The 27,203-nt window shown below is 50.8% G+C and overlaps 1 protein-coding gene across 1 annotated transcript in view; it reads right to left on the bottom strand.

The window, feature by feature from the left end:
• Window positions 1-20,311, bottom strand: part of SLC25A37 (solute carrier family 25 member 37) — a 44,997-nt gene extending 24,686 nt beyond the window's left edge. The window contains 1 exon segment of the mRNA XM_021072304.1: window positions 19,951-20,311. Coding sequence (XP_020927963.1) covers window positions 19,951-20,160 — 210 coding nt within the window. The 5' untranslated portion in view covers window positions 20,161-20,311.

Here is a 27,203-nt window from a genome sequence, read left to right as displayed (position 1 = left end):
CATGCCTCAGGTGGTGGGGGAAGGGGGAACACCTGTATAAAAGAATTCCAGCAAAGGAGTACTCATCGTGACTCAGTGGTAATGAACCCAACTAGTATCCATGAGGACAAAGGTTCCATCCCTGGCCCTGCTCAGTGGGTTAAGGATCCAGTGTTGCCATGACCTGTGGTGTAGGTCACAGACGCGGCCAAGACCTGGCATTGCTGTGGCTGTGGTGTAGGCTGACAGCTCCAGCTCCAATTTGACCCCTAGCCTAGGAACTTCCATACGCCAAGGGTGCAGCCCTAAAAAGACAAGAAAAAAAAAAAATTCCAGCAGAGATTAGAACCTTTGTCCATTGTTAGTGGGAGTGTAAAATGCTGCAGCCCCTATGGAAAACCACCATATGGAAGTTCCTAAAAAAATTTAAAAAGAGAATTAGCACACAATCTAGCAATCCCACTGCTGGGTATATAACCCAAAGCATTGAAAGCAAGGTCTCAGAGAGGGATTTGCACACCCATGTTTATACCAGTGTTATTCACAGCAGCCAAGAGGTGGAAGCAACCCAAGTGGCCACTGGTGGATGAATGGGTAAAGAAAAGGTGCGTGCAATGGAGTATTAGCCTTAAAAAGGAAAGAAATTCTGACACCTGCTCCATGGATGAACCTTGAAGGCATTAAGCTTAGTGAAATAAGCCAGTCACAAAAAGACAAATACTGCATGATTCTACTTCACTGAAGTACCTGGAACAGTTGAAGGCTAAGGACAGATAAGAATGGTGCTTGCCAGGAGACTGGGGGCGAAGGGGAGTTGTTTAATGGGGACAGAGTTGCAGTTTTCCAAGATGAGAAAAATTCTGGAGGTAGACGGTTGTGGCAGTTGTACAACAACGTCCACGTACTTTACACACTATTGAACTGTGCACTGGAAAGAAGTGCAGATGGCAAGTTTTATGTTTTGTGCCTTTTAACCACAATTTTAAAAAATCCTCAATCTAAGCAACACCTCACTCCACATGCATTTCTGAAATCCTGTCACACAGTCCAATGGGTTCCCTGAGCTTTCCCTGAACATCTGGGACAGCAGCTGTGGGTTTGTCTGTTTTGGGTAAAGGCAGCGAGGGGTCTCAGGAACATAGCAAAATGCCCTGGACACAGCGACACCCCTGGCTCCAGAGCCTGCCTTGGAAGGAAGCACCTGGAAGTTCAGCCCACGGGCTCTTGGATGGAAGGCAGAGCTTTATGGAAGGCATAAGGCTTGCAAGGCAGAGTTGGGCTCTTCATCCTCTTCCACATGCCGGTCCCCAGTCCCAATGACGCAGTGCTTCTCTGTCCAGTATACACCAGTCCCATGCCAGCCCAAAAGATACTGTGCCAGGAAACAGTACCCCACCTGCTCAGGTGTGGAGGGAGCTGCCGAAAACCAGCCAAACGTTTGTATGTGAGAGACTGGGGGACGATGCTGGTGGTTCTAAGGCTCTACTTTTCCATCAGAGCCCGGGAACGGAAGGGGTCCTCCACATGCCAAGGGTGCCAGCTCTCCTAGAATCCACCCTGGACAGGCTTAGGGAGCCGGGCACCTCGCAAGCCTCATGCATGGTCACCAAGTCAAGTGCGGTCCTGCCAGCTTCTGCAAGACCAGTCTCCACGCCCTCCACAGAGGCCACACCTTCTAAAGCATGCCCCACTATTAGCCTATTATCCACGGCAAAAAAAAAAAAAAAAGCCTTTACAGAGCTGCCCTGTCGCCAGCCTTCTCTTGCTCATCCCTCTACTTATAATTATATCAGGTGGTGCATCTGCATGCCTGTCTCCCATGAAAGTCTAAGAGAAACCCAAAAAGGATGGGGCAGCCTGACCCGGTGTGATCTCAGTGCCAGCACCGTGCTTTAACAGGACAGGCACTCCATAACTGATGGCCAAGGACTCAGAGGCATGCTACATTTCATCCACAGGCATACACACAGCAGGCACTTCAAGCCCTGGAGGCTCTCTCCTCCCCAAAAGGCTATCTGCTGGCTGAAGATCTGTGTACCACAGCATGACGCATCTCACATTTTCTGGGTCTAACACACAGGGTAAGAGCCCAGGGTGCGAGCCCCAGGAAAGCCAAGCTCCAGAGTTCAGGGAACATGAGAGGTCTAAGCAGGGGTCCCGGGTAAATTTCCCAGATGTTACAGAAACCAGACTTCCCACGAACACGGCTGTCACATCATCTCCGTGATGCTGGGTGATTTACATGCAGGCGGGGCAGGGTCATAGCTGGAGGGGATACTCTCCTGCTTTCTTCACCCACCCACCAAGCACTAACAGAGAAAGATGATGAAACACCAGGCTTGGTGTTCTAAGGGTTTCGGGGGAACGGCACCAAAGGTGTCATCCTAAAGACTCACCTCTCAGCCTCCAAAATCTACCTGTACGTACAACTTTTTGCATGTACAAAGTATTTCCTAAGTTTAGAGGGAGCTATTCTTGAGTTTCCCTGGATGCTGAGGAGAATGGCAGGAACCTTCCATCGTGGGTGAGGTTTCATGCCAACCAAAACCCACATCCTGGAAACAAAGAGCTCAGGCATATGATTTAAGCCAAAGCCAACTGAAAGGTTTCCAGAAAGGAGAGAGGGAGGTTGGTGCCAGGGATGAGTGATGGCAGGTCCACAGGGTCTCACGGTGGTGAAACAGGCTCATTCTACCAAAACGTTCTGCCTACTGATAAACAGTGCGCTGCTAGGGGAGCAGAGGAGCTGGGGACCACGGGGCAGGCAGAGAGTTCTTGTCTTCAAGGAGGTTACAGTCTAGAAGGGGAGGGAAGAGCAAACTAAACAAAGATTACAGGAGCTCCCACTGAGGCTCAGCAGGTTAAGAACCGGACTAGTATCCATGAAGATGCGGTGGTGGTTTTTTTTTTATTTATTTCAAATGATGTTTATTTTTTCCATTTTAGCTGGATTACAGGGCTCTGTCAATTTTCTACTGTACAGCAAGGTGACCCAGTTGCCTTTGGAATGGATAAGCCATAAGATCCTGCTGCATAGCACAGGGAACTATATCTAGTCACTTATGAAGATGTGGGTTTGATCCCTGGCCTTGCTCAGTGGATTAAGGATCTGGTGTTGCGGCAAGCAGTGGCGTAGGACACAGATGTGGTTTGGATCCGGTGTTGAAATGGCTGTGGTATAAGCTGGCAGATGCAGCTCCAATTCAACCCCTAGCCCCGGAACTTCCATATGCCACAGATGTGGCCACAAACTCTAAATGTCCTGAAGTGAAGGTGAAGGTACTATGACAGGGGGTGTTTGAGGTGGGGGGGAAGGGGTTAGATTTGGGGCAGGGCCCTGGATGTGACTTGGAAGCAGAGACCAGAAGCCTGGGGGAGGGAGTTCACGCAGGAGAAGCCTGGGAAAAGGGGGCCACCTGGGGGCCCAGGCAGTGGCCAGTGGGGTGTGAACAGAGGCCCTGGGGGAGGTGGTGTCACTGCAGCTGGGTGAGAACCAGAGGCACGGCACAGCCCATGCTGAGCCCAGCAAACCATGGCAGAGAGGGGGTCATTTCAGTCTGTTTGGTCCTGACCTCCTGCCTCGGATTCATGAATGGAGGAGAAGGAAGGGGAGGAAGAAAGAGGAGAAGGTTTCTTACTGTGGAATCTGAAAGGGAGCACGAGCCACAGGGGGTGATGGGGTTCCCATCACGGTGAGGCGAGTGTCTGCAGCACGTCTCCCAAGGTGAAGGGAAGTCCCCCTCACCCGGCGGCTCCTGCCAGCACTCCCCCAAAATGCCCAGGCCATCTGGGCTCATCCCATCCCTGCTACTGGCAACACTGGGTGACCCTGGCTATGCCGTCTGACCCCTTGATGACTCAGCTTCCTGGTAGTGAGCTCGTAAAAGGTCCCCAGCAGGAAGGAGTCACAGAGCTATAAACAGAGGCTTCCAGAAGCAACTGCTATATGGCTCCCCTTGATTCCAGGGTGGGGCTGTGGCCATTCAGCATTTCTGGAATTGTCTGAATGAATGGTTTGTAGTCTGTAAATGTTGCAGTTGGAGGTTTTAAGTAAATTACATAAATACAATTTCTCAGCAGGTACTCTGCGATAAGGGGCTCCAAATGGTATGTGGGCATCTAGCCCCTCTCATCCTTAGCCCCCCAGTGGAATTACTAGCTTCCACCTTTTTTTTTTTTTTTTTTTTTTTTTGGCTTTTTAGGGCCGCACTCTGTCATGTGAAATTTCCCAGGTTAGGGGTCAGCTTGGAGCTGCAGCCTACGCCACAGCCATAGCTGTGCCAGATCCGAGCTGCATCTGCAACCTACACCACAGCTTGTGGCAATGCCAGATCCTTAACCCACTGAGCAAGGCCAGGGATCAAACCCGCAACCTCACAGACATTATGTCTGGCTCTTAACCTGCAGAGCCACAATGGCAAACTCCCCCAGCTTCCACCTTAAAGATGAAGTGCTTATAAGTCTATACTTTATATTCCAAAACAAAGACAGTGCCCAAAGGTCTATCGCCCTTGTGAATAAGGAGTGGAAATTTTATAACTGGAAGCTTAAGAGACCAGGTAGTTGTAGTTCCATCTTGTCATTTTACAGATGAGGAAAAGTGAAATTCGGAGACTCCAAGTGTTTTCCCAGAGCCCTTCAAGTTGGCGGGCTTCTGGTCATCTTAAGCGAATTACAAGTCACCCTAACATGCAAATATAAACATTGTGTGTGTGTGTCCAGAGGAAGGCTCCATTTTGCAGTGCTTCTCCTCATTTCATTCCCTGCCCTCCACGCTCAAGTTCAGGGTTGACAAAGGTTCTCCCTGTCCCTTAAACTCCGCCTGCTCAGGGAGGATCAGAAATCTGTTTCCAATTTAAAGCAACTTCTACCAAAAACCCAGCTTTGTAGTTAACTTTCGTTTTTTAGGGACTGAAAGAGAATTTCAGAAACCTTGTTCCTATCCGATGATCAGAAACTATGAAAGATTCTTGGAAGAGCTATTTGAGGGAAAGTTAAAAAGAGAATTCTGACCCAGGAATCGTCACCGGCCGGCCCACTCTCAGAAGCCTCTAGAGGGAACAGCCCTAATTCCCAGGATAAATGGAACCATCAAAAATCCACACCATACAGACACCCCTGGGACAAACTGCAGTGTCAACTCCTTCCTCCTCCTTCTGAAACTTGAAAGACTTTTAGGGGGACAAAGACAGAGCTAGAAGTCACTCTGAACGTGTCAGCGTATTCCTTATTGTTATTCTATTGTTTTTACAATAGTAAGTCATCTCTGAGGCTGATATTCTGGATGCTCCGAGGACTAACTGTAAATCTTTAGTCCTTGTTGAAATAAGTTCATTTAACGCTTTATGCTTCCTGGCCAGCATAAATTCATGTTCATTAATCCAGTGATTGTCTATACGAAGCCAAGATTCAAGGAAAAACCATTTTTAAGCACAATTACCCTGCAAGAGAGTGCTCCCATCTTTCACCCGTTCAGCTTTTAACCCTTTCACTGAGAACTCCTATCCCAACAGCACTCACTATGGCGTAACTTCAACCAGATCAAATCTTGGCTTCTCTCCCGACGGTTTCTTTGGGGAACAGCTCAGCATTGTCTAAAGACACTTTAAAGGCCCACACATGTCCTCCTTCAAAACACCCAGCAAACTGACTCAGTACCAAAGATGTCCTGTGCCTGGGGAATCCGCAGACACAGAAAGAGAGGGCTGGCCTTGGGGTCAGCCAGTTCTTGCCCGTGTCACCCAACTGGCCTTTTGGAGAAAACCAAACTCAGCTTTTTGAAGCTGCAAGATCCAGGAGCTTCTGTCTGAACCTGGACTAATATAGGCACCAGGAGGAAAATCCCCCAAAGCCCAGTTTCCGGCCTTTATCAGAATCACCGAGGGTTAATGCACAAGCCTGGGAACTGAACCTTCGGCTTGTATAGGAGGATCCACGGGAAAGAGAAGGGCTCAAAGGAAACAGCAGGGAAAACATGTCCAGTTATTCAGCAGCCTTTATTTATTTATTTTGGTCTTTTTAGGGCTGCACCTCAGCATACGGAGGTTCCTAGGCTGGGGGTCCAATCGGAGCTGAAGCTGCCGGCCTTAACCCATGGAGCAAAGTCAGGGATCGAACCTGCATCTTCTTGGATGCTAGTCGGGTTCACTAACCACTAGCCACGATGGGAACTCCTTAGCGGCCTTTAAAAAGCGACAAGGAATGAGACAGGAACCTGAGTGTCGAGCACAGGTCCCTGTATCGGGCTCCAGATCAACCCTGTCCTTTGGACAGCACAGTGGTCACCTAGACTGTTTGTCATGTCTCCCTACACACTGTGACCTAGGCTGGTAAAGGTCACTCTGGCAAACCCCAAACCTGGACAAGTCACGTGACGGCATTTAATTTTTAGCTACTTACTTGGCTGCTGTTCCAGCTGGCATTTGCCACTCAAGCGGCCCATCAATTATGAGCCAATTACGAGCAGAAATGCCTTCGACATGACAGCTTCCCTCCCTCCCTTCGTGTCTTCACCCTCCTCTGGGCTTCAGCTCTGCAGGGAAAGTCCCCACCCAGGGAGGCGGCTCAGCTACCCTAGAAGCCACCAGGCAGTCACTTGGCGGACAAACAGGGAATGAAAGTGTCAGCACACGAGGGGGCAGAGAAGAAGAAATTTCAGAATGGGGGGGGCAGGTCCCACCTGGAGGCCCCAGTGTGACCCCAAACCGCAAAAACTCTCTCAGCTGATTCTGTGGTCAGAAGGCTCAGAGAAGGACCCCAAAATGAGCATATCAGGGGAGGGTAGAGGTGTCTGACAATGGCTGGGCACCTTGGGGACAGGCCGCGACGTTCTAGGGGACAGAATCATACAGCTCTGTTCTAACATCTCCATCTCCTTCAGCCTGGATATTATAATAATATTGGGGTATTATTTCTTCAAGGGGCCCTTTCCTGACCTCTCCCAAAGAGGTTCCGTTTCCATGAGGACAGGCTCATCACCCCTTCCAAGAAGGATTCCTCAATAGTTTTGTCCCTGGGGGACAGGGTTCTTCTGTGGGGAGAGACCTTGGACGTGTCAAGCCTCCCAGCCCCAGCCGCACCCCCGCCCCGTGCCTGGCACACGTGGTCATACCCATATGCTCCCACTCCTCAGTCATGCCATGAAATCCAGGAGATGAAGCTGCACTTTTTCAAATGCCTTTTAACCCTTTCCTCGGTAGACAGGGTTCTATGAATCAGGCTCCCATAAGCTGACATTTAGCAAAGAAGTGTGGAAACAGAGGCTAAGGAAAGAAACGGGCTTGGTTCTCTGGTCAATGACACACCCCAGGTTGGCCCTTCCACCCTCTCACTCAGGTACATGCGCTGTTGTCTTCTTTCCTGTAGAAAGGCTTCCCTCCCATTTCTCAGCTCAGGCGTCTCCGATCAGCTCATCAGCCAACTGCTCGCTCCTTTAATCCAGGCTGGAGACAGGGTCGAGACACTCATGGGACAGCCTCTATTCCAGGGGAGCGGAGTAGCCCACTGCAAGGCAGAGGCAGTGCCCAGCGTATTCCCAGCAAGCCTGGCCAGCGAGCTTCCTGCAGCTACAAGCGCCCACCCTCCACCTTCCACAGTGACTGCCAGGCCCAAGGCAAAGCAAGGTGCCGGCAAGACCCTCCATATCGGCAGCATGAGGAAAGGAGAATCGGGGACCCCAAGACAAAAGCATGTGTGTCCTATTTCCTTCCCCCTCTTGCTTTTCTGTGTCAGTGGCCGTGAGCAACCAAGGCAGAGACAGGGGAGACCAAGCTGGGAAAGAGCATCGGCCAATAAAGAGACAGGCTGCAGGAGGATGAACCACCTTCCCTAGTCCCCAGCCCCAACTGCCTGCCACTCAAAGAGGCAGACTCACCTGGAAAGTCCAAGTGATACTGTGAAACCTATAAAGTGATAACCTTGCGGAGATGAATGGGGCCCTCACGCCCTGAAGGTGGCCTTAATCACTGGCCTTAATCACAGAGGCCATACGCAGCCCCTCTCACGGCTGGTCCTGCATCATCAATTTTAAATGCATTTCTGAGCATGCCGGGAGTGTAATTGGCTCTTCCTCATTAGCCAGCTCAAGAGATGGCAGCAGACGGCCACCTTGGTCTTTATCCAACAGATGGGAGACTCTGTGTAAGGAGAGAGGTTAAGTCCCCAAGGCCACGCAGCTGCGGCAAATCCTGCAGTGGCTGGAACCAGAGCCTGTATTTTCCATTCCAGTGAGCTAACCTTACCCCTTTAACAGGATCCCAGCTTGATAATAAATACCACAACCTAGCACCTGCGTAGAGCTTTATACTTTTTAAATGGTATAAAGGTTTGTTCACTGCAAACCTGGCTGTATTTTCTTACCAGACGTATTAAGTAGACTTGAAAGGGAGGCCAAGACAGGCATTGTTGTTCTCCCTTATTTAAGAAAAGAAAACTGCAGCCCTGGAAGACCAAGGAACTATGACGTAGTGCTCTTCCCAAGAGGCCATTTCTAGGCTGTGTTCTGGAAAGGACTCCTCAGGCCAATCCAAATTCAGATTAGCATTGTGAGTCCAACTTTGACTCACGGCTGAAATGAGAATGTGCCATAGCAGCTGCAGTTTGCTCCAGAGAGAGAAGCCAGACAGTACCAAAAATATCCTCTGGCAACAACCATTTGTCATCATCTCCTTACCCTACCTACTGGAGTAGTTGGCCAAGGAACTCCTACCTATACGTTAGAGCCCCGAGTCCCATGCCACATCTTGATTTCCTGCTGGCGCTCCCTTCTCTCCAGTTTCTCCCTCCCAAGAATGCAGCTAGGGCCCCATCATGTCCTCTCAGAACACTCAAGGGCTCTACTGTCACTAACATCTGAGTCTGCACCCAGCACCTCACTCACCTCCTCCCACCTGATTCCTTTCCTCGACTCTCCCCCTTCAGCTCTGATACAGCAGAAAGAGGCCGGAGTCCCAGGGCAGATTACTGTTCTGAAGTTCAACTTTCTCAGCTATGAAATGAGAAATTGCACATGCCTTTTCCCATCTTTAAAGGAGAGTTAATAGGACCGAATGACAGAAGAATATAGGTTGAAACAAAACAAAAATATCATCATATACAATTACAACAGCAACATACAAGCATAACCAGGTATTCAAGTAATAACACTTTCAGAAATAATAATAGGAGCTAATTTTATGTGAGTGCTTACCAGGTGCCTGATACAATTCTTAACACTCTAGGTGTAGGTATATCATAAGTAATTCTCACAGCAACATGGTGTGGTGCATACTCTTTTATCCCCATTTCACAGATGAGAAGACTAAGGCACAGAGAGGTTTCAGGAACTTGTCCAGGTGCCAGCCCAGGCAGTCTAACCCCAGAGCCTGTGCTGTTAACCTGAACGGCTCTACTTAATCATTGAGCATATTGCTTCTGATATGATCTGTCATTAGCTGGGCATGTCAAGGTTTACAAAAGCCGCCCACAAACGTGATCCCTCCCACTTGAGCTTCTCAACAGTCCAGTCAAGTAGGAAGCCAATGATGTCAGTCTTGGCAACTAGTAATAATAGTCTATTAGACAAGGAGACACCAACCCAGAGAAATAACTGACCCAAGGTTTCAAAACGGGTTAACGGCAGGACTGGGACTTAAATTTGTGAGGCCTGCACCCTTTCTAGGGCATCAACACCAACAGAAGCCTGGTGCGTGCACACACACACACACACACACACACACACACACACACCCCCTCCCTAGCCCCTGTCATGGCAGCCTCTACCTTTACGGCAGTGCCAGAGAACAAAGGCTGTCGTTACAATGAGAGATCCATCAGGGGCTTTTGCCACCAGACCTCAGGGTCTTTCCGAGTCTCTCGCAGGAGGTGCGGGATGCATCTGGAGGCTGGTGACCCCAGAGGACACCCTCTGAGTGACACAAAGCTGCAGTCCCCCATCCTGACCCACAGTGGCCAGACGTTTCCTAAACCTGTTATGCAACTCTTGCTTCAACCAAGCTTCTGCTGGGATTTCACTCTATTTCAACATGTTTTGTTTTCTCTTTGGAGAGAAAAGCACAAATGTGAAACCCTAACACCTCTTGGTGACCAGACAACGGTCCTTCCCGGCGGTCTGGGATTACCGGTAGGTGGGGGAGAGGTTCTCAAAGACACCTTCTGTGAGCCAATTTCAGCTTCCAGAATGACTAACAAGCACAGGGGTGAGGAATAGGAAGGGGTGGGGGGAGCAGGGGCAGAGCAACTGAGGGCCACTGTCTTCAGCCTGGGAAGGAGCCAATTCAAGAGTACCCGGCAAAGATGCCCTGGGAACACGCCCCAGCCCTTCAACATGGCAGCCTGCGCCCTCCAGAGGCCACACACCCCATTCAAAAGTAAACAAGAAGCAGAGCCATTCTTCTCTTCAAAGGGAGCAGGTCCTGTCACCTAAGTTCAGGGTCTAATTATAGGGAGCAGGCTCTGGGAAGAGGGGCCAGGATTATTTTGGTTGCCTGGTCTAGGGAGGGCGCTCAGTAAGTGCGGAATGAATGAAGTGGGTGGCCAGATGAATTAATAGCCGCAGCGGGATGGAGCTGGGGCTTGTGGGTCCTACCACCCAAAGAAGGGACAAACGAAAGGGCTGAGAAAGTCTGTCTGTAGCCAGGACATGTGAGGGATTCCAAACAATGTTAAACAAAACAAAATAAAAACCAGCACTTGTTTAACAGCAGGTTTTAAAGCAGCCCCCCCCACCACCACCACACACACACATCACTTTGAAACAACTTCATTCATTCAACCAAGAGTCATAAAAAACCTTTACATGTCTCTGGTGGGTAAGTCAGAGGGGAAGAGGGTCTGGGTGCCTGCAGCCCGCTGCTCGAGGTCCAGGTTTTATTCTGAAGACAACAGGGACAAGCGAGGGGAGGGCCAGGCAGGGAGACGCCACCAGATGTGAACTGAGATCATGGGCTGCCCCTCAGCCCCCTCCAACCTCTCACAGGCTCTGCTTCACCGTGGAGAACAGGCTGCATTTTCCATTCCAATCAGCTAACCTTTTACCCTTTAACACGATCCCAGTTTGATAATAAATATCACAACCTGGCACCTAAAGAGAGCTTTATGCAGTTTAAGTGTTCACTACAAACCTGGCTACATTTTCTTCTAAGATGCAATATTTCGCTCTGAAAGGTAGGCAGAGTGAGTACTGTTACTGTTCCCTATTAAAGGAAAAAAAAACTGCTGGAGGGCTGAGGTGGGAGTGAGCAGGACCAGCTAGGAAGGATTTGCGGGAATTCATTCAACAAATACATCTACTGTGTGCTGGGTACGGTTTCTGGCAATGGGAACACACCAGAGAACAAAAAAGAAAAAAACTCTTGCCCACTGGGAGCTGACATTCAAATGAGGGGAAACAGACCATGAACAATGTAAATTTTATATTTACACACACACACACCCCGGGTTGGCCAAAAAAGAAAAAAAAATATTTTTTATCTTATATATACTATATATTATATATTATTTTATATATTATATATTATTTTATGTAATATGTATAATAATATATATTACACACACCACACACACACACACACACTTTTTTTCTTTTTGGGCCAACCTGGGGCATATGGAGTTCCCAGGTCAGGGGATCAGATCTGAACTGCAGCTGTGACCTACACCACAGCTGCAGTAATGCCAGATCCTTTAACTCACTGTGCTGGGCTGGGGATTGAACCTGCGTCCTGGCACTGCAGAGACACCACCTACCCCACTGTGCCACAGCGGGAACTCCAATGCAAATAATATTACAAATATGAAAATACAAAATGATATAAACAATAGCATAAGCTAATGGTATTATGTGTTATAAAGTAACACACGCTGTAGAGAAAAAGCAGGGCCAGGCAACCAGAAAGTGTGGGAGGAGGAGGGGAAGGAAGGGTTTAGTCAATTGTGACTAAGTATCAGGGAGGCCAGCCACTGAGGCAGCAGCTAAGTCCCTTGAACCAAGGCAGCGCAGTGGAAGGGAAAAGAAAACATATTCAAGAGGTATCACAGATGCAGAAATGAACAGGTCATGGAAGCATATGGGGGGGCGGGTAAGGCAGGAGCAATTTCTTGAGGGAGGCAGCCAAGCCCAAAGGGCAGGCCAGGAGGTGAGGAGGGCAGGACGTGAGTAGACATGTCTTCAAGGCAGCCAGCTCCCCAGCTCCCAGGGAGACTAGACTGGAGACACAGATGCGCAACCTGCAAGTTCTCAGGACCCAGGCAGAAATGGAGATGTGTCCCCGAGGGAGGAAAAGAGGGTGGAGGCAGAATTCTGAGGAAGATCAGGAGGTCACCCGTCCTCAGAGAGGCCAGGAAACCCATGGCTGAATGTATGAGCCAGGAGATCACTAGCAGCCTCGTGGGGTTTCAGTGGGGTGGGGGCACAAAAGCCAGAGGCCTGTGGTGGGACAAGGGGAGCAGGTAGAGAAAGACCAACCATCGCTTCCTAACATCTGTTAAGGAAGAAAAAACTCTCGGGGCATGTGGGGTCAAGGTGAGCAGCCTGGGGTTTGTTTGTTATTTAAGATGGGACAAGTGTGGACACATAAATGCTTTTAAGAAGGAACCAATGGCGGGGAAGAGGCTAAAGATACTAGAACTGGGTTACTCATGAGACAGATGACCAAAATAACTAGCACCATGACCTTTATGGAGAACACAGGTTTCAGAGTCTGCAGCAAGAGCTTTACATACGCCACGTCACTTCATTTCTTCAGCAACCCAATAAGGTGGGTCTTGGGATTATCATCCCCACTCTGTAGACAAGGAAACCAAGCTTAGAGAAGTCAGGTAAGGCAGGCCAGGTGTAGAGCCAGGATTCAAACCCTGGGTGGTGCCTACACATCACCCCTCCCTGCTCTGCTGACTCCCCCTAGAGGAAGGAAGGACCCTCTTACCTTATGGTAGGAGGGTGGGCAAGGGGCGGAAGGCTAGTTGGAAGGACAGTCACAGGAGGATATTTTGGGGGGGGGGGCTGGTTCCTCTATGAACAGGGAGCAAGATGTTCCACTGAGGCTGAAAAAAGTGGAGGAGTGGGGGGGAGCCTGAGGAGCAAGATAGTCTGAGCAGCTGTTGAAGAGGATGGAAGCAGAGCGACCAGAGGCCAGGGAAGGACAGGCTGGGGCCCCAGAGGCCTGGCACACAGGGTACCGGTGGAGGCAACATGAGGGCCTCTCCTGAAGGGCTCCGCTATCCAGCGGGCCACTGGGTTGTTGGGGATCAGGTGTGGGCGGCCCATGTTCGAGGAACCAAAGGCAGGAAACATCGGGCGGGCCTTGGAGTGGTTGCACTGATGGGCGGGCTGTGGGGTCCAGGCTAGATGAGGAAGCCAGGGATGGGCTGAGAGGAGAGAGCGAAGAGGCCCACAGTCTAGCACACTGTGACCGTGAGAAAGCTGTGGCCAGGCTGTGAGATGTCTGCTTTCAGGGGCAAAAACATTTTGGGTTAGAACGAGGCCCTGAGGAGGTAAAGGCCAAAAGGGGGAAAGAATGGAGGGATCTTGGTGTTGGTGGGCAGTGACCAAGTGGGGACGTTCTCAGGATGACGCTGGGATTCGTGGTGGAGGAGCCGTCTGTGAGCCAGACACCAAAGTCCAGAGAAGGAGGGAAAGTGCCTGGATCACGGTGACAATGACAGCGATGGTGCACAGGCACGTTCACACCTAGAGGACACTCACAGCCGGCTCTGGTAAGGGCGATGAGCTCTTAACCCTCAGCCATCTTTTCCCTTTTTGACAGATGGGGAAACTGGGCAGAGGCGAAGAACCTCGCCCCAGGTCACACCCCAGCTGGAAGCAGGACCCAGTCCACGAAGCCGGCTCAAGGGACCCTGCCTCCATCCATCCCGCCATCCGGGTGGGGTCTGGGGTGAGTGAGGACAGAGAGAGAAGTGGGACAGACGCTGGGGAAAGTGGATGGTCAGAGCCTCGAAGGCGGAGGAGAGGTGGATAAGAGGGTGGGCGAGTAACAGCGAAAGGACAGAGGCTCCAAGGTGCCTGGATGGAGCCAATGGGAACCACTGAGAGGCCTCAGGGATGTGGGGACCTCAAGAGAAGAGCTAGATTTCTATCTGCACAGGGAGGCTCAAGGAAAGGGGCCTGTTACAAGGAACTTCCACAGGCTATGAGGAAAAAAGAAGGAAAAATTGGGGAGTTCCCGTCGTGGCGCAGTGGTTAGCGAATCCGACTGGGAACCATGAGGTTGTGGGTTCGATCCCTGCCCTTGCTCAGTGGGTTAACGATCCGGCGTTGCCGTGAGCTGTGGTGTAGGTTGCAGACGCGGCTCGGATCCCGCGTTGCTGTGGCTCTGGCATAGGCCGGTGGCTACGGCTCCGATTCGACCCCTAGCCTGGGAACCTCTATGTGCCACAGGAGCGGCCCAAGAAATAGCAAAAAAAAAAAAAAAAAAAAAAAAAGGACAAAAAATATATAAATAAATAAATAAATAAAAATTAAAAAAAAAAAAGGAAAAATGGAAGCAATGGAAAGTTGGTTGGGGAGAGAGAAAGCAGGAAGAAAATTAGTGTCTGCATGTCACAGATAAGAAACTAAAACTCGGAAAAGCTGTGTCTCGCCCAACCGGTAAGTCAGTCCCTGAGATCTAAAATCCCCAAGAAAGCTCCCTGAGGGTGAGAAGTCGCAGCTCAGCTGAAGCGTGAGACCAGGACTGCAGTTAAAGAGAGTGATCAGATACAAACCTCCTGTGAGAAATGGTGGCAGTGACCATTCCAGGTGGACGCCGGGAGGTGGACAGGCTTTGGGAGAAGTAGAACTCCCAATAAAGATCAAAAACAAAAAGAAACCCTCTGAGAAGGAAAGGTTGGGTACCAGGGGAGATACGAAAAGAGCCAGGAAGTTCTGGGGTTCCAGAGGGACTGCCAAAGGCTTCCTTGAACACAAGCAAGCCAGTTTATCCAGTGCTTCAGGGAAAGGCAGCCCTTCTAAAGCCGGCAGGGGTCCAGAACCCAAGCCTATTAAAAAAAAGGAAGTGGGACTCAAGTCCTGAGATTGGCCACCGCACCAAAGAGCAATGGGACAAAAGCCTTCGTTAATGAGAGGGGCACTGGTGGCTTAAACGTGCCCAGCAGAAACCAGGAAACTTATGGGAAGCCTACTGCACAGGGCAACGCCTTCCCTTGCACGTGACACGCCCCCCCCCCCCATGTGCACACCCCTGCACATTCAACAATGTAACTGGATCCCCCAATTAGCCTCAAGCGCCTCTCCCTCTGGTACTGAAGAGCTGAGACCGCCTCCACTGCTGCCCACTATAATCGGAGGGGGCTCCCCTCCAAGCCCTCTGCCCTGGCCTCACCCTCCCCCATTTCCGGGCAAAGAGGGCCCCCTGGGCAGGGAGGAAAGTGGCCACAAGGGGGCCAAGTGCTGATTCTGGAACCGCCCGAGCTCTCCACCCCTATTCCTGTGGTGCAGACCTGGCCCTGGGCATCATCACAGGGCCTGGGTTTTCATGAAACAAATAGCACAGAAGTTCAAGGGGCCTCCTCTTTGGACTCCATGCCACTCCGAAATCCACCTTCCAGAAAAGCACCTCCCACTGGAGGAGGACAGAAAGGAAGGGAGGGGCGGGATCCGAAGGAGACAGAAAAAAAATTCACTAATGTTGTTGCAAGAACGAGAGCAATTTGGGATTTTACGCCCTTTTGAAGCGGAATGGCATCTACTGGACCGCACTTGATTTCAAAAGCACTGGAGTGAGTGGGAGGGGATGCTGGCAGCTGCCTTTCCCCTGGAGGACCCTAGCAGTCAGCCTGCACTGCTGGGACCAGGACAGCAGACTCAGATGTGGAGGAATGCTGAGCTGCCTGGCACCTGCGCGGCTTGCTGCTGCTGCTGCTGCTGCTGCTGCTCCAAGCTCAGCTGGGCCAGTGACGAAAACCCCTGAGGCCAGGCGACGCTTCCAACTGGCTCGGCACCCACCAGCTCCTCGAGAGAAGGCTGAGCCTGAACCCACTGGGCTGCTGTCAGAGCCCTGCCATCTGGCTGCACCCAGGCTGGGAAGGAGGGCTCCCCCACCCCCACCCCCGCAAAACTAAGGACAGCGTTTCCCTGACAAGCAAAGCAAGAGAAGAGCTGTGAACGGGTCAGCGGAAGTTCCCTCGCTTCAAATCTTTCCTGTTTCCTTCTGCCCCTGCTTTCACCACCGCGGGACTCAGCATGGTTGAGGAGCGGTGTGCCTAATCTGGTTGGAATTTCCTCCTCCACCCACCTGGCATTCTCCCCGAAGTCCTGAGCGCTCCCGACCAGGGGCTCTCACATCCACCAGCTCTTGCTGGTCTAGGCGACCACGCCACTGGCAGCTCTGGTGCACCAGGAAGAGGCTCATGGCAGAGCTGCTGCAAAGCCCCAGTTGGAAAGGAACAAGTCGTGGCTCCCCTTGGTGAAAGCCCTGCAGAGCCCTCTTGCTCCCTAGCTGGGTACCCCTGCTGGGTCCCAGCGGCCTGGCCCTTCACAGATGAGTAAACACTCAAATGCCACCACCGTGGGGCTAAGGGAGAGAGGAAGACACAGGAAGGAGGAGAGAAATTGCCAAAAAGTCTTCCAAATACCCACTTAATCACAGGCTGTTGACTGCTGGAGCTCGAGAGGCATTAGCGATTATTAGGTTCAGTGTTTTTCAGACTTTTTTGGCCATAACCTTCAGCCAGAAGTGCATTTTACACAGTCACTCAGGGAATACGCATACACAAAACCCACACAGACGTTCATGGAGCAGTATGGCTGGTTCCTTGATGCATGCCATGTGTACCTGTGTTTTGTATTCTCATTAATCTGGAATTTTAAAATTTTGTTCCCAAAGTTCCCACTGTGGCTCAGCAGAAACAAACCGGACTAATATCCACAAGGACATGGGTTCAATCCCTGGCTCCACTCAGTGGGTTAAGGATCTGGTGTTGCCATGAGCCGTGATGTAGGTTGCAAACTCAGCTTGGATCTGGCGTTGCTGTGGCATAGGCTGGCAGCTGCAGCTCTGATTCAGCCCCTAGCCTGGGAACCTCCACATGTCGCAGATGTAGACCTAAAAAAAAAAAAAAAGTTGCTCCCACCGAGTCACCATCCACACTTTGAAAAACACAAATCATTGAGATGATATGGGGGGAGGGGACTTCATGGGAGCATGTATTTAATATGACGATTTGAAAGATTAGCAAGGCTGGCTTTCTGCACTTATGACTCAACCTAGCAGCTCACTGGGCTCAGAACTAAAAGCAACCAGCTCTGAGCATCAGAGTCTACACCACCTAGAATAGAAAAACTGGAAAAAACAGGTCCATCCAATACTCTCCACTCTCCCTGAACTTTACAAAATGAAGGTTAAAAATGTGTGCCTCATAAAATCAAAGAAACTTTTTTTTTTTCCTGCTGAGGTATGACTTACATTGATTCAGCTTTAGGTGTAATAATTATTGAAATTTCAAATAACATAAAAGAGGACAATGAGTGTTCTGTGTTTGCAGAAAAAGGGACAGGTTAAAAATAGGAAATACAGAACTGGTCAACAGCCCCATTTTACTAGTGACAAAACTACGGCACAGAACAGTGCCCAAGGCATGATGCAAGTCAGGGGCAGGGCTTGAACCCCAGCCCAGAGCTCTTGACTCAATTACGCACAGTCTCCATCATCCCAAATACTTAAGAACAGAGTGAGCATCTCCCCAAGTGGAGCACTGCCATGACTGAAGCATGGATGGTCCCTGACGTCTCACGTTGGGCACAGACAACTGTGCTGGTCTTGGCACACCTTGGCTCTCTGCTGCAGCTTCCCTGGGGTCGCGCTGTAAGGTTCATGCCACTCAACTCTCTCTATGCCTTTTATCTCAGCTGCCAAATGACAAGAGTAATCCAGAAACCGGTAGCAAAAAAAAAAAAAAAAAAAAAAAAAAAAAAAAAGTGAGAGAGAGAGAGGTGCTTTAAAACCAAATCTGCATGCTCAAAACCAAAAGCCTCCCTAAAGTCATCAGGGCCAGATTTAGAATCCCAGAACCTAGAAGACCTTATTGACCAGCGCACCCAAGCCTTTATTTTACAGCCAAGCCCCAGAGAATGACTTGCTTAGACAGCCTGTTCCTTCTACCACCCACCATGTTAACCTGTACACAGGTGAGAACTGTTATGAAAGTAATACTAAGTACACAGTGACGTCTGAATGAAAACATACCCACATCGGCAGGGCAGAAGGAGGGGCAGGGAGGAAACTAAACACAGATCGCACAATCTAGAGAGTGATGAGGAGCTCAAAAGCAACTATTCCTAATCCTAAAGCTAAGCTAAAATGATGCCCTGAGCTAAACTCACAGCAGAGGCCCAGGGCCTCAGAAGTGATTTAATTCCTTGATGGAACATTCACCTCTGTGAGCCACTGGGTCTGGTGCCTGCTCACATAGCATCTCCCTGCTTCCAACTTTCCCACACTCTGTCCAAGGCACTTGAGACAACAGCCTCAAATATGGGGAATTTTCTTAAATGTGAGGGATTCTTTGCTATACAAACACCACCTGGTATCTGGCCAGGATCTTTCCTGGAGCAGCTTCGAAAACCAAAGAGACAAGATCTCCCCATGGCCTCCATAACCCTGGCAGGCAAGGACCATTCCTTTAATTCCCCCTGAGACACCGGAGGGACAGAAGGTGTGATGGCTCAGGCCCAGTCTTAACTTGGGCCTCACCTGACTGAGGACATCCATGGCTTTTCTTGGGACCAGTGTCTGTCCAGCCACTGACTCACAACTCTGAGAACTGCCCAGGGAGGGGAAAACCATCTGAGTTAGACATTCTAGCCTTCACGCTGCTTCTGTGGAGCCAGCATGAGCAACAAGATACAGATGCTAGTTGCGGAGCTCTGTGTGCCCTGCCATTCAATGTCCCTGCCACCCTTTTAGAGAGCCCCCAAATCTCCCAAAGCACAGTGGGGCTGGAGTCAAAGGATTCAGGTGGAAAATGAGCCAGCGCAGGCTAATTTGTTCACCTCTCTGTGCCTGGGTTTCTTCCTCTGTTAATTCCCAGGGCTGCTCTATGAATTAGATGAGTTAAGCCTACAAAAGTGCAATGTATCAATCCTGGAATTACTTTCCTGCAGTACCCTATCCCCTAGCCATTCGGTGTCCTGAACAGACTGACAGAGGGCAGCTCAGGCAAAATCGGCCTGGCTAAAGCTGTCTCCTTAAGGAAATGCATTTAAAACTACCCGGGAAGAGCGGGACAAACAGAACGCCTTATTACACAAGACCCTAAGAAGGGCTATTATAGCACACGCTCTCCCAGCCTCCCCGACTCCCTGTAACAAAAAGAGATGGCAAATGTCACTGCACGTCTCACGCCTCTACTGCTGGAGGGCGTGCGGCCGGGCCGGGGCCACGTTTCTCGGAGCGAGAGCGGTTAGCGCTCCCGGCGGCGAGTCCCCCGGGGACGGCGCACGTGTGGGCAGCCTCAACCACCGGCACCGGTTGGCAGACGCCACTCGCCGCGGCTCGGACACCAGGCGAGCCAGCGGAGCCGCGACGAGCCGGAATCGCAAACCGTCCGATCGCGTGGCCAGACACGGTCAGACTGTGCAGAGCTGCACCGGCCGCCTCCCTCGGGAACCCCGCCTCCGCCACAGCGGCCAGCGGCGCTAGCCACTTTCCTCGCCGGCCGCAGCCAGCCGGGCCGTGAACGCGGGCCAGTGCCTGAGCCGGACGCAGACTGGGGCACCCTCGTGGGCTCGGGGGTGCCCCAGGGCCCAGGCGCGCAGCGGAAGGAGAGGCGCGGCGCGTTCTTCGGCGCCCCGGCTGCGCGCGCCAGCTCCCGGCGAGACGCGGGGTGCCACTGCTCCAGAGAGAGCGCAGTTTCGGGGAGCTGCCCCCAGGCAGCTCCAGCGCGGGATGCAAATGCAAACACAGGCGAGTGCGCTCTCCTCTCTTCTCGCTCCGTCCCTAAAGTCCCCTAGCGCCTCACCTTCACTGAGTCTACCGGGTACATGACCGAGTGCTCCAGGATCCCGGCCATCGCTCCGGCTGTCATGTGGGTGGATAAGGAGGCGCTGGTCGGCAGGTTCTCGTAGTCCTCCGACCCGGCGTCCTTGCAGCCGCCGCCGCCATCTCGGCTGTCCCCATCCATCCTGCGCCCCCCAGCCTGGCTCCCTACGCCGCCGCAGCGTAGCTCCATCCGCCGGCTCCGCGGGGCGCGGGAGGCTGCAAGAGGCAGGCGGGGAGGGGGAGGGGGCGAAAAACTTCACTTCTTTAAAGTGGGAACCACCTCCCCGGTGCTGCGGCGCCTGACGCCATGGCGGGCTGGGGTGGAGCAGAGGGGCCCCAATCACTGGAAAAGAAAAGGCCAGCCGCTGCCTCGCCATTGGTGTGCGGGAAAGGGGGGACCCGCCTCCCAGTGTGACGTCACTGTCCAGTGCAAATTTCCAAGCAACCGGACGGGGGCGAGAGACGTTGGGGGTGTCCCGGAAAGTTGTCTTACCTCCTGGTGAGGTGGTGCTGCCAGGCTTGGGACAGGCAGGGGGTCAGTCACTGGGGTGGGTCAGCCTGGCCGCAGGGGGCAAATGCTTAAGGCTGAAGGGAGATCTGGAAGAGTGGTCATTCTGCCCCTAGAGCCTGGGATTTTGCAAACAGTATTGCTCAGAAAGCTTTGGCATTCCTCAGGCCTGGAGTGGGGGGAAGTTATTGCGAATATTCTCAATGGAACAGTTATGGTGACTGCGGGGGGGGGGCACGTGGGGGTGGAGTAGAGTTCTAGAATTGAGGACCCACTGCATGATATGAGTGCTGCATTTCCTTTTGTGCACCAAGAGGTCATGTACCGTGGAGAGAAGAAGCTAAAAACTCAAGGTTCTGCACCAGGATGCTTTATTGGGGAGAACAGCCATTTACTCAAAGTCTTTTCTTTCACTGAAAACACAGAGTAAAATTTTCTCCTCATCACATTCTCACAAAAGGGCTAAATTCACCCTTCCCTGGGCTAGTGAAGACAAGTAGTCACCAGGATGGAGCCCTTCTGTGTAGGCACCTTCAGCTCACTTTTCTGAGGCTGAAAGAGCTTTAGAGGCCCAGTCTCACAGTAGGGTGCAAAGTAGCCGAAAGAGTGTATCTTGCAGTCTTGTGTCTGCCTGGCTTGAAAGGCTCTGGTCTCTAGTTCTTAAACTCATTCCAAGCTGTCTTCTCAAAGTGTAACCCAGGCTACTTTATTTTAACCTAAATGATACTGTCTTATTTCATCTGGGGATGGAGGAGAAATCAAAAAGTAGAGGAGTAGCCTATTAATCTAGGGCTCCATGGAAGCATGGCATCTGCACATCAAACTGTGCACATTCTGTGCCTTGAGGCATGGCTCTAGCTGATCAACTTTTACTGCCCGTTATCTAGAGAAGCCTTCTGGTCAGGAAAGCTGTGCCTTGAGATAATGAAAGGGTGGGGAAGGGGACCTTAAATGTGCTGCACCCCTCTTTGGCCTCACCCTGGGCCCAAGATTCAGGTCACAACAACCCAGGAAGCTCTCAGGGATTTAAGGTTCAGTGATGTGAGCAATGTCAATAGAGGCTTCAAGGCCAAGGCACCATCTCCCCGTTTTTGGTAGCTGCCAATAGTTCCTCCCAAGATGGACTAGGTAAAACAAGCTCTGTATTTAGTGATTGTTGGAGAAAAATTTCCCTGTTCTTACCAAAAGTGGTTTTTCAAGCAAGGTTGGTCAACACCTGTTGATACTCTATAAAAATGGATACCCTTTAACCAGTACATATTAACCCTTTTGCCCACTTCAGAGAATGTGACACAAGAGTCTAAGATAGGCATAACACTCTTCAAAGCATTATTTACAGTAATGAATAATGGAAAACAACCAAAATGTTCAACTGGAGAGGAATGGCTAATTAAATGATAATACCTGAATGAGTGAAATATTATGGGGCCATTAAAATTGTGGTTATGTCAGGCAACAACATGGGCAATGATTATGATGGAATATTAGGTGAAAAATCAGAACAAAATTTTATGAACATTACATTTGCAAAGATGTAAATACACACATGAAAAGGGTAAAGTGGTTATTGCGATAGTGATGTAGGCATATAGGTATTTTCACTATATTTTTTCAGGCAAATAATGTTTGTATTATTTCTATAATTTTAAAAAAATGAAGGGAGTTCCTGTTGTGGCTCAGCAGGTTAAGAACCCACTAGTATCCATGAGGATGCCAGTTCCATCCCTGGTCTTGCTTGATGGGTTAAGGATCCAACATTGCCTTGAGCTGTGGTGAAAGTTGCAATGTGGCTTGGATCTGGCGTTGCTGCAGCTGTGGCCTAGGCCAGCAGCTATAGTTCTGATTCAACCCCTAGCCTGGGAACTTCCGTATTGCCTCAGATATGGCCATAAAAAGTGAAAAGAAAAGGAAAGAAAAGAATGAAAATGGGTCATTCTTTCTAGGATATAAGCTCCCAATGCATATGAAACCCCCTAAACTCTGAAATGGTAATATTAGTGGTAAGAAGTGTCAGCCTTCAGATGGTTAAGAGGACTCCTAGCACTTGTGAACATGCCCATAAAACTTCAGAAACATGAGTTTTTTGTTTTTTGTTTGTTTGGTTGGTTGGTTGGTTTTTTAGAGCCGCACCCATGGCATATGGAGGGTCCCAGGCTAGGGGTCTAATCGGAGCTGTTGCTGCCAGCCTACGCCAGAGCCACAGCAATGCCAGATCCGAGTCGTGTCTGTAACCTGCACCACAGCTCACAGCAACGCCGGATCCTTAACCCACTGAGCAAGGCCGGGGATTGAACCCGAAACCTCATGGTTCCTAGTCGGATTCATTTCCGCTGTGCCACAACGGGAACTCTGAGACATGAGATTTTTTAAAAAAAACATATTAAGTAAATGTTAAACCAGAATCCTTTTGAAAATCCTTGGAATATTTATTATGAATATTCAATATTTTTTCTCACCAGTCTAGTAGAGGTGGTAGTTTGGCCCCTAGCATTCATTCATCTTAATCTTTCCTTGTACGGTAGTGGCCAGAAAATTTTAAACCACATTTCCCAGACTTGTTTGTAGCTAGGAGTCTAGATGTGATTTACATTCTGCCAGTTGGATGAACTGGGGAGTTCTGGGAGGTGGAAGGCACATGAAGGCCACCTTCCTGCTGCTTTCATGTAATCTGCTGCCTTGGCAAAGTCACAGACTCTTGGGTTCAGAGCACTTGGCTGGGCACAGCATTGCAGTGTCTGGACAGCATATTCCTGAATGTTGAGAGGCAGCTGTGGCCTTGGGAGCAGCAGAAGAGATGGTGGGAGCCTCCTGATCCCTGCATTGTCGCTTCAATAGGTGGTCTTCTTCACCTTTGAGGACACGGCGGAGGTTCCCTTGGGAAGCCAGTTTGACGATATGGGTCTGAGAGTCATCTTGGGAGACCCAGCCTAGGTTTCAGCTCCTTCTTCCATCCAACAATACTGTGTAGCGTAGCCAATGGGCATTGTAATGAAGGAGGCACTCCTGGATGTCAGGATACAGGAGCTGGCCCTGGTCCTAGATGCCAGTGGAGGGTCTGCTTGGAGGAGAGTGAGATCCCAGATACCAGAACCCAGTGCTTTGGCCATACTGCCAACAAGGAGGCAGCAGCAGGGAGGACCCAGGAGCAGAGCAGCCATCCTGCCCTGTGAGGTGGACCAGGAGACTCAGAAATGACTTGTTGGTTCCACCCAAGTCTTACATAAAGTTCCTGAACGTTGAAGATGTCATCATGCTGCCTTCACCCAACAGGGAGTCAAGCTCCACTTAGAAACAGGAAGCTACAGGAGACAGAGGGTGAAGAGTTGGAGTCACGGACCTGTTCAAGCCCTGGTTCCACCACTTACCAGCTATGCGGTGCTGGCCCTTTTGGTTGGCATGCTTCCTCACCTGTTGACCATGGGTGTTGACATTAACACACAGTGAAAGAAATATAGAAAGCTCATGGCGAAGTATTTATAATGTGAGAGTGCTGGGAGGAAAGAGGACAGAAAGGAGTTAGGAGTACAGAGGTAAGGAGTTCCCATCGTGGCTCAGCGGAAACGAATCTGAATAGTATCCATGAGGGTGCGGGTTCAATCCCTGGCCTCATTCAGTGCCTCAGGGATCTGGCGTTGCCGTGAGCTGTGGTGTAGACTGCAGATGCAGCTCAGATCCCTTAGTGCTGTGGCTGTGGTATAGGCCAGCCACTGTAGCTCTAATTCGACCCTTAGCCTGGGAACTTCCATGTGCCTAGAGTGCAGCCCTAAAAAGCAAAAACAAAAAAGAACAAAAAAAAAAACCAACAACAACAAAAAAGAAACAAGAGTACAGAGGTAAGAGGTCTAGGCTTTCTGCAAAAATCTTAGTTTTTTCACAATTACCCAAGTCCTGGCATCCACCTGCCCACCCAAGCCACACACAGGTATATTAACACCCCATCCAGAATGTAGCCAATGCTGTGTCTCCCCCTGGAGCCCCAGAACCCCTCTTTCAGAGGAGGCTGAGGCCATGGAGGACTGGCAGCTGGTAGGACGGCTCCTCGAGCATCATGTGCTGGGTAGCAGGAGGAGAGATGTGCATTTTGTCTTTGTTTTTTGAAATGTGCACTCATCCACAGCTGCATTAATTTTTTTTTTTTTTTTTTTTTTTTTTGGCTGAACCCATGGCATGTGGAAATCCTGGGTCCAGAGATTGAACCCATGCCACAGCAGCAAACCAAGCCTCTGCAGGGACAAAGCCAGATCCCTAAGCCACTGCCTCACAAGAGAACTCCCATACACCTCTGCTCCTTTAAAGTCAAGAGTAGGAGTTCTCCTTGTGGCTTAGCAGTAACAAACCCGACTAATAATCATGAGGATGCGGGTTTAATCCCTGCCTCACTCAGTGGGTTAAGTATCTGGCCTTGCTGTGTATTGTGGTGTAGATCACAGATGCAGTTCGGAACTGGCATTGCTGTGGCTGTGGTGTAGGTGGGCAGCGGCAACTCCGATTCCACCTCTAGCCTGGGAACTTTCATATGCCGCAGGTGTGGCCCTAAAAGATAAATAAATAAATATAGTCAAGAGCATATGTTGGGAGGGCTGTGAGGTCCTCTAGACATGCAGGGTTCCTCCTTCCTGTGCACATCGGCCCTGTAATCCTGGAACCCTTCACTTTCCCAAAGTCGGTACTGCGTTTTCCCTAAAAGCTCCGTCTGTGATTCATCCTCAAAGATGAGTCTTCCCGTGAGACGGAAGAAATGGAGGCAAAAGCTGACCGCCCCCTCCAGAGCCCCCATCAAATAAGGAAGGGATGGGGGAGAGCCGCCAGGCGCAGAGAACAGAGAGCTGCCTCAGTGTACCCGGCTTCCTTTTACAAAGGGTGGTGCTCAGCAATGGTCAGAGCTGGCGGCTTAGTCAGTGGGTTGCGAGAGGAGCGATGCCCAGATCTGTCTCCCCAGAGTCTGCCGGGCTCAGCTGCTGCAGAGCCTATTGCCTGAGTCCCTTGTGATGGGGCTGGGCCCCCTGCCGAGACATTCCCCCCCCCCCAATTCCTATGCCATCCTCCTGAGCAGCCGTCCCCTGCACTATCACGGACAGGACCCGTGATGCCAGCTGCCCCCTCTTCACCTCTGGTCTCCACACTGCAGTTGTTCCCACTCTCACTCAAGAATCCATCACTGAGAGGATGTTTCGGGGCCCCTGAAAGGGGGGAGGGGGAGCAGGGGCAGGGGGATGGGGGGTGGTCGAGGAGCCCCAGAGTGGAAGCAAAGCATTAGCTGAATTGTGGGTGGGGTGTGTTTTCCTGGGGGACCTTGGTCTATCTGCAGCCCCCCACCAAAACAGCTGGCATCTGTCATCTTTCCCTCTCCTCAGCTTTCTCCACAAATAAACTCAATCCTCTGGAGCCTAAGAAAATCCCTCTTCCCTGCTCTATGTCTCTCCTCCATCCTGAAGTCCCAGGAAAAATGACCGCCCCTGCCCATTTCTCCCTACAATGCACTCACTCCTGAAACCTTCATGTGGCTTCTTACTCCTACACTTTTCTAAGGAAGCTCTTGGAAAGGTCGCCAGTGACCTCACTGCCAAATCAGCCCGCCTTTCCCGCACCAGCCTCTTGACCTCGGCCTCCTCTGGAATTTGTCCGACTTCCGCCCTCCTTCTGCCCTTCCCACAGCGCCCTTGGCCTCCTAATCGGCCTCTCCTTCCTCCCCACAGCCTGGCCTCACAGCCCCTTCTTCTCTGCCTGTTTGGTCCTCACTCCCATCCCGACGTTCCCGTTCCCAACCCTAGCTCTGTTTTATTTTATTTTATTTTATTTTTTGTCTTTTTGTCTTTTTAGGGCTGCACCCGCAGCATATGGAGGTTCCCAGGCTAGGGGCCCAATCGGAGCTGTAGCCGCCGGCCTACGCCAGAGCCACAGCCAACGTGGGATCCCAGCTGCATCTGTGACCTATACCACAGCTCACGGCAATGCCGGATCCTTAACCCACTGAGTGAGGCCAGGGATCGAACCCGCAACCTCATGGTTCTTAGTCGGGTTTGTTAACCACTGAGCCACAACAGAAACTCCTCCTCGCTCTGTTTTAAATTTTGACTGTTCCTCTGCCCTCCAGCCCCAGATTTTTTTGTGCCTCCCAGGCAACTCCACCAGAAACTCACATTGTGGATCAGTGTCCTCAAGACCCCTCAGAAAACACCACAAAGGGACAGCTTGAAACAACAGCAATATGCTCTTTCAGGGCTCTGGAGGCTAGAAGTCCAAGATCAAGGTGTTGGCAGGGCCATACTCCCTCCAAAGGCTCAAAGGCAGGATCCATCCTTACCTTTTCCCAGCCTCTCAACAACCTTGGACATTCCTTGACTTTATATGTGTCACTCTTGCCTCTGCCCCTGTTGTCACATCCCTGTGCATCCCCATGTCCATGGCCAGATTTCCTTCTTCTTATAAGAACATATTGGATTAGGAGACCACATTAGCCAGGATGGCTTCGTCTTGATTATAATTTGCAAAGATATTTCTGAATAGGGCACCTTCCCAGGTTCCAAGCAGACATGAATTCTGGGGGGCAGGGGGCACAACTGAGCTCAGGACAGTGAGGGAGACAGGCAGCTGAAGATTATGGGCAAGGGGGCCTGGGTTCCAGTCCCAATGGATTCCTTTGTCCAGGCCCTTTATCTTCCAAAGCGGGAGTTGGACCCTGTGCTGCCCATCCCCCTCCAGCTCTGTCTTTCTGATGGAAAACT

Source organism: Sus scrofa, chromosome 14 (genome assembly GCF_000003025.6).
Source record: "Sus scrofa isolate TJ Tabasco breed Duroc chromosome 14, Sscrofa11.1, whole genome shotgun sequence".
Classification (NCBI taxonomy): Eukaryota; Metazoa; Chordata; class Mammalia; order Artiodactyla; family Suidae; genus Sus; species Sus scrofa.
This window is presented reverse-complemented; position numbering and strand designations above follow the sequence as displayed.